The 18,058-nt window shown below is 37.8% G+C and overlaps 1 protein-coding gene across 2 annotated transcripts in view; it reads left to right on the forward strand.

Annotated features, from left to right (window-relative positions):
• Positions 1–4,573, forward strand: part of STOX2 (storkhead box 2) — a 210,117-nt gene extending 205,544 nt beyond the window's left edge. For both annotated transcript variants that reach the window (XM_070757505.1, XM_070757507.1), the window contains exon 4: positions 1,736–4,573. In XM_070757505.1, the coding sequence (XP_070613606.1) occupies positions 1,736–1,931 (196 nt within the window). In that variant the 3' untranslated portion in view covers positions 1,932–4,573. The remainder of the gene's footprint in view (positions 1–1,735) is intronic.
• The last annotated feature ends 13,485 nt before the right edge of the window (positions 4,574–18,058 follow it).

An 18,058-nucleotide genomic window follows, 5' to 3' on the forward strand; every position in this document is an offset into this window, starting at 1 on the left:
GGCTGTTTTAAAACGTCGCCGCCGGCATGGGGGGCTTCCTAGCAGCCCCCCAAACCCGGGTTGGGGGTCCGGGGGGTGCTGGCAAGCCCCCCATGCCGGCGGCGACGTTTTAAAACAGCCGCGCGGCGTCCCAATGAGTCCCGAAGACAAACACGGAAGTTCGCCTTTGACGTTTGTCTTCGGGACTCAGTTGGCAAGCCGCGCGGCTGTTTTAAAACGTCGCCGCCGGCATGGGGGGCTTCCTAGCAGCCCCCCAAACCCAGGTTGCGGGTCCGGGGGGTGCTGGCCAAGCCCCCCATGCCGGCGGCGACGTTTTAAAACAGCCGCGCGGCTTCCCAATGAGTCCCGAAGACAAACGCGGAAGTTCGCCTTTGACGTTTGTCTTCGGGACTCAGTTGGCAAGCCGCGCGGCTGTTTTAAAACGTCGCCGCCGGCATGGGGGGCTTCCTAGCGGCCCCCCAAACCCGGGTTGGGGGTCCGGGGGGTGCTGGCAAGCCCCCCATGCCGGCGGCGACGTTTTAAAACAGCCGCGCGGCTTGCCAACTGAGTCCCGAAGACAAACGCGGAAGTTCGCCTTTGACGTTTGTCTTCGGGACTCAGTTGGCAAGCCGCGCGGCTGTTTTAAAATGTCGCCGCCGGCATGGGGGGCTTCCTAGCAGCCCCCCAAACCCGGTTTGCGTGGGCGGTGGGGAAACCCCAGCGCCGCTTCCCAGCTGAGTTGGCTCCTCGCTAGCGCTGCGGAAGTAAAAACACCATCTGCGCATGCGCAGATGGTGTTTTTACTTCCGCAGCGCTACTTCACGAAAACCCGATCATTGCTAGGGTCCTGGAACGGAACCCTCGCAATGATCGGGGGATCACTGTAATCAATCAGTAGTAGTGGACATTGCTTAATCATCACTCTCAGCAAAAATAAATCGATGGGTAGCAGTGCCATGCTTTACTTACTGACTGAAATTTAAAACACTAATAAAACACTAATTCCTCTATTTTTGTTCAATCATGCAGGGACACAGATTATTGAGGATAACTGTATTCTTGGATAGACAGTCCAAAATGTAAAGTTACGATAATTCACTCGCAGTATTAGCACACTGATTTTCCCAATTGAATGACAAGTGATAAATCCAGTAATTCTAACATTTAAAAAAACATTTTAACTACAAAGTGTTATTAATAATTCCAACATTTTTAATTCCATGCTTTTTTAAGTTACATATTTATAAAGTATCATTGTAGATTAATTATCAAACTCAATTTTAGAAATTTATTCAGTATATTTATAAAGATCAACATACACATATATACTCAACAACAAGTGGTAAAATCAGATGCACCACGGAAATGGTAAACACTGCACAAAAGGCTGTATTCTGCAACAGTATAATATGGAGTGAAATAAATAATGTTCCCTTAATGTACAGAATTTTTGATTTCTGCTTGTAGGGTTAAGGCTTCGTGTATGTCTAAAATTTGCCACTCTTTGAGTAGTGACTTTGCAGCAAATACTCTTTAGACTCTTTCATCTATCTATATAGACATGGGGGATTAAAGCATGGTTTTTCTTAAAAATAAATGTAAAATATGTGTTTTAGTACCTGGGTTGGAATTTATAGAATATCATATAAGCAGACACAAGAAGGTTCTCTTGATGGCACTTTGTTTTTTTCCTTATGGCCAGCTCATGAATATGTACATATGTTACATTGATGATTATTTTTTTCTCTTTCTTTAGTACCCGTGAGAGCTTAGCTTCCAATACTTCAAGCATTGTTGAAAGCAACAGACGCCAAAATCCAGCTCTCAGTCCTGCGCATGGTGGTGTAGGTCCAGTGTTCAGCTTCCGAGCAACTGCTGACCCTCCAACAAGCGAAACTGAAAAACTGCAGAAACCCGCTAATTGCTTGCAAGCTTCTGTTACAAGTGTTTGATAGTGCTTCTGCCTCACATCTTCTGTCTCATCGTATACATCAAAGTTTACGACACTGAGATTGATGTTTACGTGTTTGGAGGGAAAAAATAAACCAGGCATTTTTACTGCATAGTTTTTGTGTCAACTTAAACTGTGCTATTAGATAGGCTAGGGGCAACAAAGAAACCTTTATTTCAAGGCATTGCTTTTCACATTTTGCGGCAACAGAATAGGGACAATATGTACACTTTTGCTTCACTTATTGTAACTGAGCACATATATGAAAGTCTAGACACTGTAAGTGTAATCTGCATTTTCAATGTCATGCAGTTGCCAACTTCATTTAAAAATGCCACAGATATGTGATGCCCCCACCACTGATTAAACTGTTTACCACAGATGTGATTTTTTTTCCTTTATAAACTGAGCCTTCATTGAAAGTAAACAGCTAAGGGTCACCTTGAAGGCAAACAATGCCAAACAAGATTAGGAAAGATCTCAGCTCTACCTGTGAATTATTTATATATCTGTCATTTTCACTGTGAGTCTTCATGACATGATCTTGCAAGAAATCATAGCAAAAGTAAGTTAAAAGAGGTCATGTTTTAAAAATGTGGGAAGAGGCAGGAGCGAATGGAGAAGTTACTTATTTTTATGTTACTTGAGTTCTTTTAAAGTAAAAAAGTAGATATTTGCCTAAATCTTATTTCTTAATTTTGCATATTTGCAAGGAGGGGTTTGATACTTGTAATAGATGGTGAGTAAAGAAAATACTAACTTTGACTGGGACACATTATTAAGTGATAGGAGAGGTAGTAAACATAGCAAATACTAAATAGCAAATAAAGCTAAGCAATCACTTTAATGTGTTACCCAAGCTATTACCCCCAAATATTACTAATATTGAAAGAATTTGAACAATTATTTAAAAAAGCTCTTTGTAATACAAATAATAGTGGCCTGAAGAGTTGATTTCTTTCTATGGAAGGACATATTATATTTCTATTTTATGTAGATTTTAGAGTGCCTAAATTAGGCTATTGAAATGAGCATACATTGTAGAAAACAGATATAGAGACTAATAAACTTCAGGCTTTTTATTGAATTATATTTCTTTGTAAGTAAACATTGTATTGAAATACTAAGTTTAAGAACAATCACAGAAATTGAAATCAAACATATCTAGAAGTGTTGCTGATATGCAGAGAGATCACATTCCTGATATGAGAGGTGATAAAAATTGATGTATTGATGCATAGAAAGCTTAATTAGATTTTTCATCATCAAAAGCAAAGTCCATAAAACTACATTACCTCTCATATAAAATTCACAAAGTTAATAACAGAAGTTCTGTATGCATTGATTTATTATAAAGTATATGTCCTGCAATGGCTAATCCAAAGTAATTTATTTTTGAAAAAAAAAGTATACTAAATTAAAGGTTAGAGAGGTTTACAGTTTCAGAAGTAAACCTGAATAATATAAAGGGCCAAATTCTGCTTCAGTTATTTATGCAATCCCACATTGCAAAGAATTAGTTTTTCAAACGATCATAATTGTGGTGGAAGTCAAACTATGAAATTCAGTAAGACCAGGAGTAGTGTAAATTGTTGTGCACACTGACATTTACACTATTTGTCTTTTGTTGATCTTCAGGTGATAAAATCAAATATATCATTAAAGGCAGTATTTCATCAGCTATTGGTGACAATATAACTTTTCAAGCTTCACTTGTGTTCTGTGTTGTCTTCTGAAGGTGCACTTTGAAACCGGTTTTGAACAGCTTGCAGGTGCTTCTTGAAATAGCTTTATAAATCTTAGACTTACTTGGTTTCAGTTTACATTTTGATCAATTATTCCATTGTAAATCTAGGGGGTTTGGAACCTATTGAAAAACGTAGAAGTACCTTTTGCATTTCTGAACAAGCAGGAGGCGCTTTCTTCCCTTCAGTGTTGGGAAGCGTTCCATCATGCTTTCTGAGTCATTTCATTTTGAATTGCAGCTATTCTACGCTTAGAACAAGCAGTACAGAAGAAGGACTAGATACTTTATTTATTATGTGTAAGTTCTGTTTCCTGCAAAAAAAATGGTAGAACCCACTGCACGTAATGAAGAATATTGTGCTGCTGGATTCTTTGGTCACCTCTAAATTTAAAGCTATGGTATATTGTAATAATGCAGTAAGGCATTGCTGGACAGAACTTACTACTGGCACATATAATATTAGCAGTATTTTAATACATGCAGATTCCAAATAGGTTTTGAGGGGAAAAACCGGTATCATAGTAATTATAATTTGAATTTGAAACCTGTTCTAATAGTATCATATGTATTAATTCACCAAGTAAAAATTGTAGAAACAGATTGCTTAACTTACGGCCAAAAGCAAAAATTAAAAGACAGTATTAAAATGGGAAATTACTTTTTTAATCAATGAGAATTGTTAAAATGGGTACCTGTAGCAATTATGCAAAACAAATCACACCACTGTTATATTTACAGATTATCTTAAGTTGATATTTAAGGGTTCCCAAAGAAGAGCTTTAAAAAGGTCCTGGCTATGTTGGCATGGTTATTGGCCAATAGTATGTTTATGACTTTTTATTAGCATTAATGTAATTCTTGCAACATGTGATATAAACAGAAGTTACAAAAAGAAATGTTCTTATTGTGCATTATTTTTAAAGGAAAGCCCATCTTGAGATTATAGATATATACCCACAGGAGTGGAGCTTGAGTGTTGAGTGACAAACTGTTATCCTGTGATAAAATTACGATGATCTTGTATTACATGGTTGATTATCCTCCTTTTACTATATCAGCTGAAAGGTTTACAAAACCAGAATACATTGAATTTCTATGTTGTGACTTTAAAGGGTCAACACAAATCTGTCGGCATTTTGCACACTGAATATGTATTATTATAATACAACATATTACTTTTATGGTAAAAAAAAAGATATTTTTTTTTTACACATATAACTACCTCCATGAATTTGATGAAATGCAGCAACATTTTTTTTAAAAGTAATGTTAAGAACAGCATTTAAAACTTTATGAAGAAAAAAGGCCATGATGTTCTCTTGTGTGTCGGTGCTTGTGTATGAAGTCATTTTTCATTGCCATGATTTCCTGTTACTGTGTTAAATTGGCTTTTGACTTTAGTAGTACAAGATTTTATAAACAGTTGTAGAATCTTTTAGCTAAACAAAGGAGGATCAAAATTGTCCTTTGTATTTCCATTTCTGTTGAAATGTTGACCTGATAGAAAGTCAAGTGTTGCTTGTAATTTAGAAGCCTGTTAATAGATACAGTATATGGAATATGACTGGCAGTTTAGGGCTTAACAGGAGACACGCCGGCTATTTTAACTGCCTCCATTGGAACACTTTGGGCCCTATACTGCCCCACTTCTGGCCAGAAGCATGCCGGAACTTAACGTACATCCTTACATTAATTGTCCATGGGAGTGATAAATTTCTCAGTTTTTGATCTTAGGCATCTTGGGGGTTAAATGTTACAAGTTGAGTTCCTTTCATGATGAAATAAATAGTCTGATGTCTTGATATTATGACATCAGGAATGTAGCCACAATATAAGATGAAACCACTGGTTTTCATTTTAAGATGATAATCAGGTTGTTTCATGTTTTTTTTTTATGAGGAGCAGTTAAGAAGTACATTAAAAATCTAGAGAAAGTTGGAGCATTAAGAGACATTTAAATGGTAGCTGCCTACAACAACCATATTGTTTCTGATGTGCTAGACATACAGGTTAGATTTTTCAGTTCAATGCAGAATTTAAAAAAAGATAATTGGAGGAACATATTTTCAGAATATTTTAAGATGTAAAATAGTATTGGCTTTATTATATTCATGGCCATGGACACAGTGTGCCTGAAACATACCCAATGACAACAGTCCTCCCTGAATATAATAACTAGATATATATAAAAGAATTGTGTAATTAAACAGCATTCTTACTCTCAATAAATCACCAGCATTAGCTGTCAATCAGAAATGGCAGCTACTTCTATTTTTGGAGGTAGTGAATGATTTTAATTTTAAAAAAGTAGGTCATGAAACAGTGGTAATAAGTTGCACTGATATTCTACCTTGACTTCACAAGTCCAAACTCCACTGAAATACAATGACTTGCTCTTAAGTGTTCTTAGGTTCACAAATTTATTAAGTAAGGGTGCTGCCATCTGACCTGAATTTATTGTACATCAGGGCATCTTTGCCTGCCTGCTTATAATAAATGTTTAAAATAAGATCAGTATTAATACAACAGCATTCATTTAAAATTATTGAAGAAAAGAAACTATTATGAAGCCTTGCACTAGCTCAGGGGTCTCCAACCTTGGCAACTTTAAGACTTATGGACTTCAACTCAAGTTGAAGTCCAGAAGTCTTAAAGTTGCCAGGGTTGGAGACCCCTGCACTAGCTCTCACCAGAGTGCCAAAATATCTCATTTCCAACAACATAGCCATTCTCATTGACAAAAAAGAACAAAAATTAATACAAGCAAGGAAAATAATTTAAATATATTTTATGCAGGACTTACCTCAACAGGAGGTCGCCAAATTCATTAATGTCGTTTGCTGTAGTTTATACTTCTTTCTGCTCCTCTAAGTGATATTATCAAATAGAAAAACTTTCTATTCTTTTTGTGGATTGGCTTTTGAAAAAGAAAAGAAAACCCCCTTTCAGTTCTAAGCATTCAGATAATTATTGTAAGCATTCCCCCCCCCCCCCCCCAAGGTTTGTGGCACTTGCAAACTGCCCAGCCCTTATCTGCCCTTTTGAGAAGATAGACATTCTTGGATTACCTACCAAGAAATGGTCACAGCCTCTTTGAAAGCACTCAAACCAGCTACTGGAGGTTTTCTCTCCGTACAGCTGGCATTTTAAGCCTTTCTCTGCTGCAGGTTTATATACGAGGTGCTATCACTGGATTTGGGATCAAATGAAGGCTAGTAAGATATCACATGATATTGTTACATGCTGTCATTCCAAATCTGCTTTCATGTTCATTGGTGCAAATCATGTTTACTTTAATTGAATATACATGGATTTTGCGTTTTTAAAATGGCTTGAATATTTGTGTTAGTTTTAAAGATAACATTACTGGAATAGAACCATTAATGTCATAATAATGGTTTCAGCACAGCTCAAGTAAGCTGAATGCATAAAAATATTTGTATGATGTGCATTCAGTACACAAAGTGTAAGACAAATGTGGGAGTTAAATAATGTGTGGAACTAAGTATATTATACTACAGTTTTTTTGCTAATCGTACTGCAGTCTTCCTTGGATCCGCAAAGACAGAGAACTTAAACATCAGGTGATAATTAGGAAAACTGCTGATCCCCATTTTTTGTGCAGAGACAGATTGAAAAACAGACCCGCTGCATAGCATGATGGCAAAATTAGCATGATGATTCAGGCTTCTTCTGTGAGCCTCCCATGGATAAAACAAAATATGGTGCCTCTTCTAACATGTGACTGAAGCAAAGGCTACGCTCAACACTTCAGAGAAGTGTAATGTATTACTAGCTTATGCAGCAGTATAGAACAATAGATGACTTCTATATGTTGGACAGGTATAGTTTGAATAGAGTCATTGGGATTTAATTTTATTGGAGAAATACACACAGAGCTATTGTATTTCATAATTTGGGCCTGCAAGCTCCGATTATCATGTCAAGTATATGATACACAAACACTTCATAAACTCACCAGAGTGCCTCCACTTTGAGTTCTGGATCATAAAAGGTATTCTAGACAAATTGCTGTTCTCTCTGTGAGAAATTTACCCACATACACACCCCTTGATGCTAGTTGATAATCATCTGTAACAATACTCTGATTTTCAAGTTACAATGCTGTTAAAATGGATATACATCAAACACCTGCCTGTGAGCATGAAAGATCTCAATAGGGCCCAATGAATAACTTATATGTCATCAAAAGACTTTCCATTTAAGGGTTCGTAATTCTGCAGGTAACCTTCTGTGAGTGACTGAATGTGACTGTTGCATTAGGTTTAAATGAGTAAATAAATGCAAGTGGGACTTACTGTATGCTAGAAGGGAGTTTTGCAACCAAGACAGCCTTGTACAAATGTGTTTGCACTGAAAAAGAAATATTAAAATTACTTGGTCTCTGGTTGCTGTAAAGGTCATCCAAGCTGGATGTTCTGTTTATATTGTACAGAATTTCATATGAAATAATTACAGTTCATGAAATGTCTTCCCTTAACGTTACTGATTTATAACAGCACATTTGTGACATGGTTTTTATTGTGTCAGTGTACCATATTGTAAATGATGATAACTTGTCATGCTTAGTAAAATAACTTAAAAAAAGGACAGGGATTTTTGTAAGTCTATATTTGAAAGTCCCTTCATATGGTAATACTGTGTTCATGTTGTTTATGTAGTGTTGTGTGAAATATCCATTTTGGATTGTGTTACTTTTTAAAATATTAAATAACATTTGGTTATATGTTGTGTTTTCAAGCCTTTTTTATTTTATTTTGCAAATTCCAGTGCTGTAAGGAAAACGTGCATACAATTATGTTCTGTGTTTTCAACTCATTTTATCATGTGAATGTTATACTTTTTTGTGTGTTAGAATTTTTGTAGAAAAAAATGAAGCCTTATGCCACCTAATAATTAATTTATTTTGCTAAATGCTGTCTCTTTCCAACTAGCCGTTGCCTTCCTCTTTAGGAAGAGGAAATCAGCAAAATTTCCCATCTTGATTCCTTAATAGTGTGCTTGAAACTTGGTTCGGCCATTGAGGTATGAATTCTCCTTACACTATTATCTTAAAACTTGTTTATAATAATTGAAATATAATTTTCCCAGATCTTTCAGAAAACATCTTATATATTGAAATATCAGTTTGAAAATAAGAAGTCTTTAATTAGTAAAGAAAGGCTTTCTTTTTTTATATACCTACTTATTTTCCAAGGGGCTCACTTGAGGCAACTAAACATCATTTTACTGTGGCAACAATCCTTTTAGTGAGGTTGAGAGTTGGTAGCTGGTCAAGCATCAAGAAAGCTTCATGGTCATGTGGAATTTGAACCTAAGACTATATTTGAAATTGCCTAATACAAAACAGTTGAACGGTATAATTTAGAATCATCTGTTGGATTGCTATATTTGTTTGACAAGAATCACATATCTGACCCTTCACTGCAGGATTCTGGAAAGAGGTCTTTTTTCATACCTGATATGTAATAGTTTATTATTAAAACTAGCATTTTTCTAAAAATTAAGCATTTAGTAAAAAGATAGGAATGCAAGAACTGAACCGTACAAAACAGTTTGAATTGCCCGGTTTCAAGTTTGAAACCACTGTTTGACTTTAAAACAGCTGTTTTGTATTGGAAAAGGACTATTTGGATCATTATGGGATTGTTTTGAAACAAAACAGATGTTTCAGAACACTTTCTAAAATAATCGAAACGGCTGTGCTCAAATACAAGACAGGCTGTTTTGAATTCAAAATAATATATTTGGAATTTACAGTGGTTAGAATTCAATCTGGTTTGCATGCCACTGTGCAGGACTATTTTGGGGTGAAATCATGTTGGCATCTGTGCACATCTTTATGCCAAAATATTGCTTTAATTGTACATTTCTCTCAAGTGCTAAAGTACCAAAAAAAATCACCAAACCCTAGATTTATTGTGTTCAACTCTGTTTCTTGGAAAGAAAGAGCAACCAGTGTTTGTAGGGCACTGGTCCAAATATAATTTGAGTGGGGCACACGAAGGTTATATATTGTAGGATAATCTCATGGACAAAAGTATTTTTTGCAGTTTGTGACTTTTAGGGTCTTTGGGGGTCTAAATGGCATACATGACTAGCTTGAAAAATTACCAGCAAACTTGCTGATTGACTCAAGGGAACTCATGTTCTACCGCCTCAAACATACCAGATGTTCTCTCCCAGGCTTCCAGCTTTATTTGTTTTTCACTCTACAATTCACTTCCTGAGACCTGAGCTCTCTCAAGCAGACAGCTGCGCTATCTCAATCCAGAAATTTTCTGCAAGGATATTGAAATGCATAAAACTGCTCCCTAAATGTCCAAATAGACTCCTTTGCACCTTTTATTCCGTGTTTATTTCTTCCAGTATTATATTCTATTGAGTATATATTCTATACAGTATAATATTCTATTGAGAAAAAAAGTTCCATTGAGTTCATTCAATGATTAGCCACGTAACTGGCTATAGGACATTTATTTCATCTTTTTGAAAGTTTTGCATTTCAGATTCTATGCTGGAAGAACATATTATTCACTAACGGGGAAAATTGATGGCATAGATAGGACTTACATGGTAAACAATAGCTCAAGGAATCAAACTTGTGTCAACATAGTAGAAAAGCGAGGCCTTACAGTCTGACTCTATTCTGGGGAATGATAGAAATTTGTCATACTGTATTTCAGATGAAAACGCTTTTAAAATTCTTAGTACTGATTAAAAACTCTGCAGCTTTTCTGCAGCTTTATTATGCACTCCAAGCATTCTGTCAGTGATCACTGGTGACATTGGCAGAAAGGGTGGTTTCAGGTATAGAGTTATACACTGAGAAGTTCTCATCCATGCTGCTTTTGGGCAGGACATGCTGACTCACAAGCAGACTGCTGTCATTTGAATGACATTAGAGGGGTTGGAGCATATCTAGAGCACTCACTGTGTAAGCAATCCAGATAATTATTGAATAAATTTCAATAAATCTCTCTCAGAGATATCTGAACCTAACCCATTGTCTGTTAAAATATATATTTTTAAATTCTCGAATTCCTCATTTAAGCAGGTCATGGTAAGGACACGTGCCAAGGTGGAGTTTAGGTGACATGGGTGCCCAACAGCTGCCATTAAAACTGAGAAAGTTTAACAATTGTTTCTGCTCTGACAAAGGAGCTCAGAAAAGGATGTGTGCCTGTCCATGAGAGAAAAACAAAAATGGAGAAGATTGTGTTAAAGAGTGGAAGGGGGCTCACATACAGTGTTTGGACAATGAATTTGTGAGCCTCGTGATGGAAGCCATCCATACCAGAAAGAAATGAAACAAACCAAACCTGATCTGAATCAACGACTTTATACACGATAGTATTTTCAAGGGGATTGTGGCAAAGGAGATGAATTGTAAAACGTAAGTTCATAGAGTAACTACTGTATTTTGAATGCAAATCTGTACTGTATTAATCAGTTTTTGTGGCTCATTTGAGACTTGGAGATGGATTTTATCTAGAGAGCTTCATACTGTAACTAAAAAGAGAAGTGTGAGGCTGCCAGATCCCAAAGTACATTCCTTTCAGTGCATTTTAAAAGCTTCTGCCTCTGTTCAAAGGTGTCTATCAGCAAAATGTAATTTTACAAACCAGGTCGCAGGCACAGGAAAAGCTATAGCAAGAAGAATTTGAGTTCATTTCAAGTGACATAAATAAAACCATAGGTCCATAAGGTTGGAGGCAGAAAACATGAGGTAGAAGTCCTGATACTTCTAATTCTGGGTAGAGCAGAATTCTAGGCGGATTACTAGAGAATGAGAGAGACCCATAAAAAAAGGCTCTTTTTATTACTTTCCTGTGTTGCACTTCAAATTTCAGGCATTTGATTTCTTCTTCAATTCACTCTCACTCTTTCTACATGATTTTTACTCCCAAAAAGCCATTTGTCCCAAGGGTCACATTCTTACAATCAGTGATGGGCTACCAAATTTTTTACTACCACACTGTGGGTGTGGCTTAGGCATTTTGTTTCAATATCTTTCAGTGCAAATTGGGTGCTCTGCTGTGGAGCTCCAAATTTTGCTACCGGAACTGCGTTCCTGACCGTTCCCGTAGGAGCCCATTACTGCTTACAATCCTGCTCCCATGTTTGGCCTGCTTGACATAATAAATGTGTGTGTGCGGGCAGCGACGTGGGGGGCCAGGGCATGTGCACAGGGGCCACACACAAAGACATTGCATTTTGGGGGTTCGGATGTGTGCGCACTTCGGGCACTCAGTCTGGAAAATGTTAGCCATTGCTGCTCTAGGATCATTGCCTGTAATTAGTGATGGGCGAACCCAACGGTGTTCGGATTCAGCAAGTTTGGACGAACTTCACGCAAAGTTTGGATGAACCCGAACGGTCTGTGGCACCAAAGGTCCGCCCCCGGAATCCCATAGTTTTTTATTTTTACAGATTTTTTATTTATTTTTATTTTTACGAAAAAGGACACTGCAGCAGCACCGCAAGCAAAGGGGGGTCCTTTTTCGTAAAAATAAAAAAAATATTTTTACATGAAAAGACCTCCCTTTTGAAGGAGCTGGGGAATCCCTCCCACGAAGAGATTCCAGGGGCAGAGCTTTGACATCACGTATACCGGCAGGTTGCTAAGGATGCCAAGGTGATCACTTCCTGGAACGCCGAACCAAAGCATGAATTTTTTTAAAAATCGGGTTCGGCATGCTGAACACCACAAAACTCGGTACAGACCCGAATTGTGCGGGTTCAGTTCACCCAACACTACCTGTAATTATGAAAATGCTAATATGAGACATCCAGCAAAATGTTACAAAGTTATTCAGGAATCCATCATCCTGATAGGGCTTCCCCAGAATGCCCCATATGGTAAAGTCAGATTTTTTTTGCCCTCCCCCCCCGAAATAGTCTTCAATCTATGGCCTTTGAACTTGTTATTAATTGGTACAGGGAGGGGAAAGTGCAGCAGGATAATAATGAAAGTAGGAAGGGCAGCGTTTTCAAAAGGGATTTGTGTTTTATTCTTGCTGAACAGGAAACCTTCCCTGCCTTCCAAAGCTAATAGCCATATGCAAGAAGCTTTTCACTCTAGCTACACTGAATATATGTCTGTTTAATAAAAGCACATCTGGGAACACTTGAGCAAACCACTTCCCAAAAGATTGGGGGCTTTCAGTATGACTTGAAAGCACATTAAAGAATTTAAGAACTCTAGACAAAGAGAAAGACAGGGCAGATTGCGAAATTGCTCGAATGAAGGAGGGTCAGTAATTCTGCCATAGTAATTCCTTTTTGTTAGTTTCAGCTGCCAGGCCCCTTGGCAGTGGGGGTCGCGTGCGCTTGTGCTATTCGTCTTGCAGTTCCCTGAAACTGGGGGATAGCTGACTACTGTATCTGATTGATGGTTTGGCTTTCAAGTTTATTTCACTCTTCACTCAATTTTGGCTCTGGTTTTCATTTGCCTGTTGGGGAAGCGTTAGATAGCTGCAGTTTGGGGCTAGTGTGGGTTATTTGTTTGTTTGTTTGTTTGTTTATTTCTCCTTAGACTCAGGGCGGCTTACAACATGTTAGCAATAGCACTTTTTAACAGAGCCAGCCTATTGCCCCCACAATCCGGGTCCTCATTTTACCCACCTCGGAAGGATGGAAGGCTGAGTCAACCTTGAGCCGGTGATGAGATTTCAACCGCTGACCTACAGATCTACAGTCAGCTTCAGTGGCCTGCAGTACAGCACTCTACCTGCTGCGCCACCCCAGCTCATTGGATGCAAACAATTCATTTGTTTCAATTGAGGGCAAACAAAGCGAGTAACATTTGGTGACAGCAAAGAGTAGCAGGTAATGTTGAGGGAGGGGGACATGATCATCAGCGGAGCAGATTTTGTGACAAAGAAGTTTAAACTACAAACCAGGATCTGAGCATTTGGAAGAAAAATAGTGGGATAACATAGGCAGGAGTCAAGGCAGGAAACTTATACCCGAAATAATAATAATAAATAAAAATGGCAGAGATCAAGTTGTTAGCCGCCCTGAGTCTGCGGAGAGGGGCGGCATACAAATCCAATTAATAATAATAATAATAATAATAATAATAATAATAATAATAATAATAATAATAATAAAAAAGGGAACAGGATGGCATACTGATTTAAGCAAAAAGAAAAAATAAGACCCGGATAAAGTGTTCAAGTTCAGAATGTAACAATTTAATACCATGGGGAAAAACAGAAACAACTACAAAAAAGTGAAAAATATGTGAATGCAAAAATAGACTGTGAGGCAAAGAGTGTTGATAGCAGCATCTCTGTTGAAGGAAAGGAAGAGCTAACTGTTCAGAAAGTCCTTTTTTAGAGCATTCAAAGCAACACATGAAGCATAAACAGGAGGAGGAAAAGCAGTATTCAGTTTTATATCCAAGAGTCAGGCTGAAGGAATATGATACAAATCTTGTACAGAGTTGATAATGTGAGTTAAAATTTGTCCATCTTTTTTAGGATTTTGCTCATCAGAATATTGCATGTAGTTCATTTAAGATGATACTCATAAGTTATAACAGGCTATTAAGCAACAACATTTGGCAAAATCTTCATGCATCCAGAGAGTCATTATCTAGAACAGTGATGGCGAATCTATGGCACGGGTGCCAGAGGTGGCACATGGAGCCATATCTGCTGGCACACGAGCCGTTGCCCTAGCTCGGCTCCAACCTGCATGTGTGTGCTGGTCAGCTGATTTTTGGCTTGCAGAGAGGCTCTGGGAGGGCATTTTTCGCTTCCAGAGAGCCTCCAAGGGATGGGGGAGGATGTTTTTACCCTCCCCCAGCCCCAGGGAAGCCTTTGAAGACTGGGGAGGGTGAAACACAAGTCTAATGGGCCTACCAGAAGTTGGGAAACAGGTCATTTCTGGTCTCCGGGGGGCCTCCGGGGGGGAAACTGTTTTCGCCCTCCCCAGGAATTGGATTATGGATGTGGGCACTTGTGCGTGCGCACTCTCTTTCGGCAACCAAGGAAAAAAAGGTTCACCATCACTGATCAAGAATAAAGGTCCTTGGTTATTATAGTTAGTAGAGCTGATGATCGAAGGTCAATCCATATAAAATGGCATTTCCATGTGAATAATAAATTCACAATTGTTTTATCGCCTAATTCAATAGAGGGGAAATTGAGGATTTTTTTCTATTTTTATTTTATTCAAAAAAAATGTTAAAATACAAATACAAAACTTCTAAAAAAAAACAAATGAAATTTAAAAATATTAAAAAATATGCTAAACAATATGAATAACTGCACAAAACATAGAAAGATGTTTTAAGTAAGAATGAGATAGTTAAGAGAGAATTGGGATTTCTCTCTTGTTTTTAATCAGGTTATTTTTTTCTTTGTTCTTTGTTATGTTGTATGTTTTTAATTTGTATTCTCACTTGTAAATATAATGCATATGTTGGTTTTTTAAACAAAAAACATTTATTTTTAAAAAACCCATCAGAAGGAAAAATGAGAACAAATTCTGACCTGACCTTTTACTACTTTTGAGGCTAGTTCTTGTGACGCTTTACAGTACCATGCTTCTACCTGATTCCCAGAATTTAAAACAATTGTGAATTTATTATTCACATGGAAATGCCATTTTTATATGGATTGACCTTAGATCATCAGCTCTACTAACTGTAATAACCAAGGACCTTTATGCTAGATAATGTTCTGCCAGTGTGTTTCAACCGCCCGTAATTACAGGGTAATTAGTCCAGGAAGACACACACCATACGATAAAAGGAAAACCCAAAAGTCTTTATCAACAGAAAAACAGAAACAGCTCCCTTTTTAAATGTCAAAGGGATTTTCTGGTTCACACAAGGCACAGGTTAAATACAATCCAATTGCTCACCCAATAACTGGGAACTTGAGTCCAATTCTAAAGTCCAGAGAGTCCACACACAATCTTGAACAGCACAAAAACCACGATCTTGACGAAACAATGAATCAGATAAACTGCCATGAGGCTAAAACACCAGGTTGCACTTTTATCTGTAACACTAATTACAGCATCCCCACCCAACCACAGGTGGCCTCATTTTCTCTTATAATAATCCTTCAGTTGTCTCCTATGCATCACTCTACGCATGTGTGGATGTGTCATTAATTCTTGTTCAGAATCCAAGTATGATACAGATGAGTGATCTCCTCCTGGGCTGTCTGCCAAACTCCCCTCTTCCCTGTCACTCACGCTTCCTTGGTCAGAGGAGGCTTCATCGGCAGATTCCATCGGGAGCAAAACAGGCCTGCGGCATGTGGATGTTTTCCCCACATCCACCTGCACATTCCTTGGGGCAGGAGCTGGGCCAGAGCTAACCACAACAGATAATGACTCTGGATACATCCAGATTTGCCAAATGTTGTTGCTTCTCTTCTTGCAAGTTGTCCCCACCCCTAAAATCTGGCTTAGAACAGCTTTTCTTGCCAATCAAAAAGTATTATTCTTGCATTTATTCAAATTCATTCCTTATTCTCCTAACCTTATTGTTCCTTTTCCTCTCCTCACTTTTTTGTAATTGTTCCTTTTTCACCTTTCATATTAAATTTCTCATAGTCTTAAATTTAGATTATCGATTGCTTAGAGGGAAGATGTGGGGTTTTCTTTCTTTGACTAGACATTTTAAAGCACAGTGGAAGAATTACTGCCTTTGCACCAATGTTTTTGATAGAAATCAAAAGGGGTGAAGATAATGGAGTTTCTTACAGTTTGTTTCTATATCCTCATTTTCTTTTTCCTTGAAATATTCTTCTCTTCTTCCTCCATTTTCAAACTTATACATCCTATTCCAGAATATCACAGCTAACACAAATCAAAAGTTTCTCTATTATAGTAAGCAATACTAGAAAAATACTAATAAATAAATATGCGAATATTCTGCTTATAATATTCTTCCATCAAGAAAAATACCAGTTCAGGATGAGTAATGCTCTGGGCATGGAAGAAGACACCCATAATAACATTTCTCTGGAAATTATCAACCAATTCAAAAAAGAAATCCAACAGATCTCATTTCCTCTTGCTTTCTTTTACCAGGAAATCCGATCTTCATCCTTTGTCAGTTTCACATTACCAATAAAACAACCACAGTAGTCTTTGACTTATTTTTTCTGCCTATATTAACAGCCTGGGCTGAACTCTTGCTTCGCCCTCACTCCCAGGCATTGTTACTTCAAAAAGTGAGCAAACTGGAAATTAAATATTTAACACTATGTAATATAAGCTGCAAAATGTTCCTGGACTTCCTCCAAGTGTTAAACTAGTTTTATTTGCTATTTTCCTTGTTTTTGAGTGCCAAAATGATTGTCGACGTTTTTTGTTAAAAAGTTTTTAAGATACAGAAAACATTGAGAGCTCATTCCAGAGAAGCAGCAACCCACACAATGCCCTGGATCCATATTTTTGTTACTCTTGTCAGTCTTTGGGCTTCTCTAATGTCCACAATATCCTTTAAAACAGGGGTGGGCAACTATGGCCCTTTTACAACTTGTGGTTTAAAACATTCTGAGATTACTTGCCACTCAATAGTCAAACATTATTATTTACCCATATTGAATGTTGCTGTTATGCCTTTGTTGCATTTGATGAAAGAACTGCATCCACATGGCAAAAAAAATCCACCCATAATTGTTACTTCTTTCTTGCTTTTTAATTCCTATTTAGCAAGAGTGTCTGCAGGATGCAGCCAAAACAAATCCAAACAGTGACCATCCATCTTTATTTGCAGATCTTTGGTGTTGCCATGACTTATTTGACCATCTGCTACTTAATATTATTTTGCCACAGTTCAATTTACCCTGTTCTAGTTTTCCAATTTGAAAAGAGGTGGGGGTGGGGTGCTTTTCAGTGCTTGTGTATGCATAGTGTGCTATCCCTATTTTATAAGCTGCAATTAAACATGAATACCCTCAGATCCACATGTAAACTCATGCCTCATGCTTTTCTCATCTATAGGATTCACTACATTGTTCTGTCTGGGTCCCCCCAGACGCCAACACCAACCAAAAAGAGTATCCAGACACACTGGTAAAAAGCAAAGGCAGTTTATATAATTCAAAGCAAACACAGGTAACAAAAACTGTTCTTACAGACAGGAACACTATGAAGCTTCACAGAGGTTTCATAAAGGCCAGGCAATAAAACAGGATTCTTGCTGGCAAAAACAACGCTGGAGATGATAAAACCCACGCCTCCCCCAAGTCTTCCAGACTTCTAGGCCACAAGCCAAGATCAGAGACGCCGAGAATCGAAGCAAGGTCACAGGACTCCTAGTTGATAACTCTCCACAAGACTGTAAGGGCGGGCCTGCCTTTTCAACCCTGCTGAGGAGAACCACA

Source organism: Erythrolamprus reginae, chromosome 7 (assembly GCF_031021105.1).
Source record: "Erythrolamprus reginae isolate rEryReg1 chromosome 7, rEryReg1.hap1, whole genome shotgun sequence".
NCBI lineage: Eukaryota > Metazoa > Chordata > Lepidosauria > Squamata > Dipsadidae > Erythrolamprus > Erythrolamprus reginae.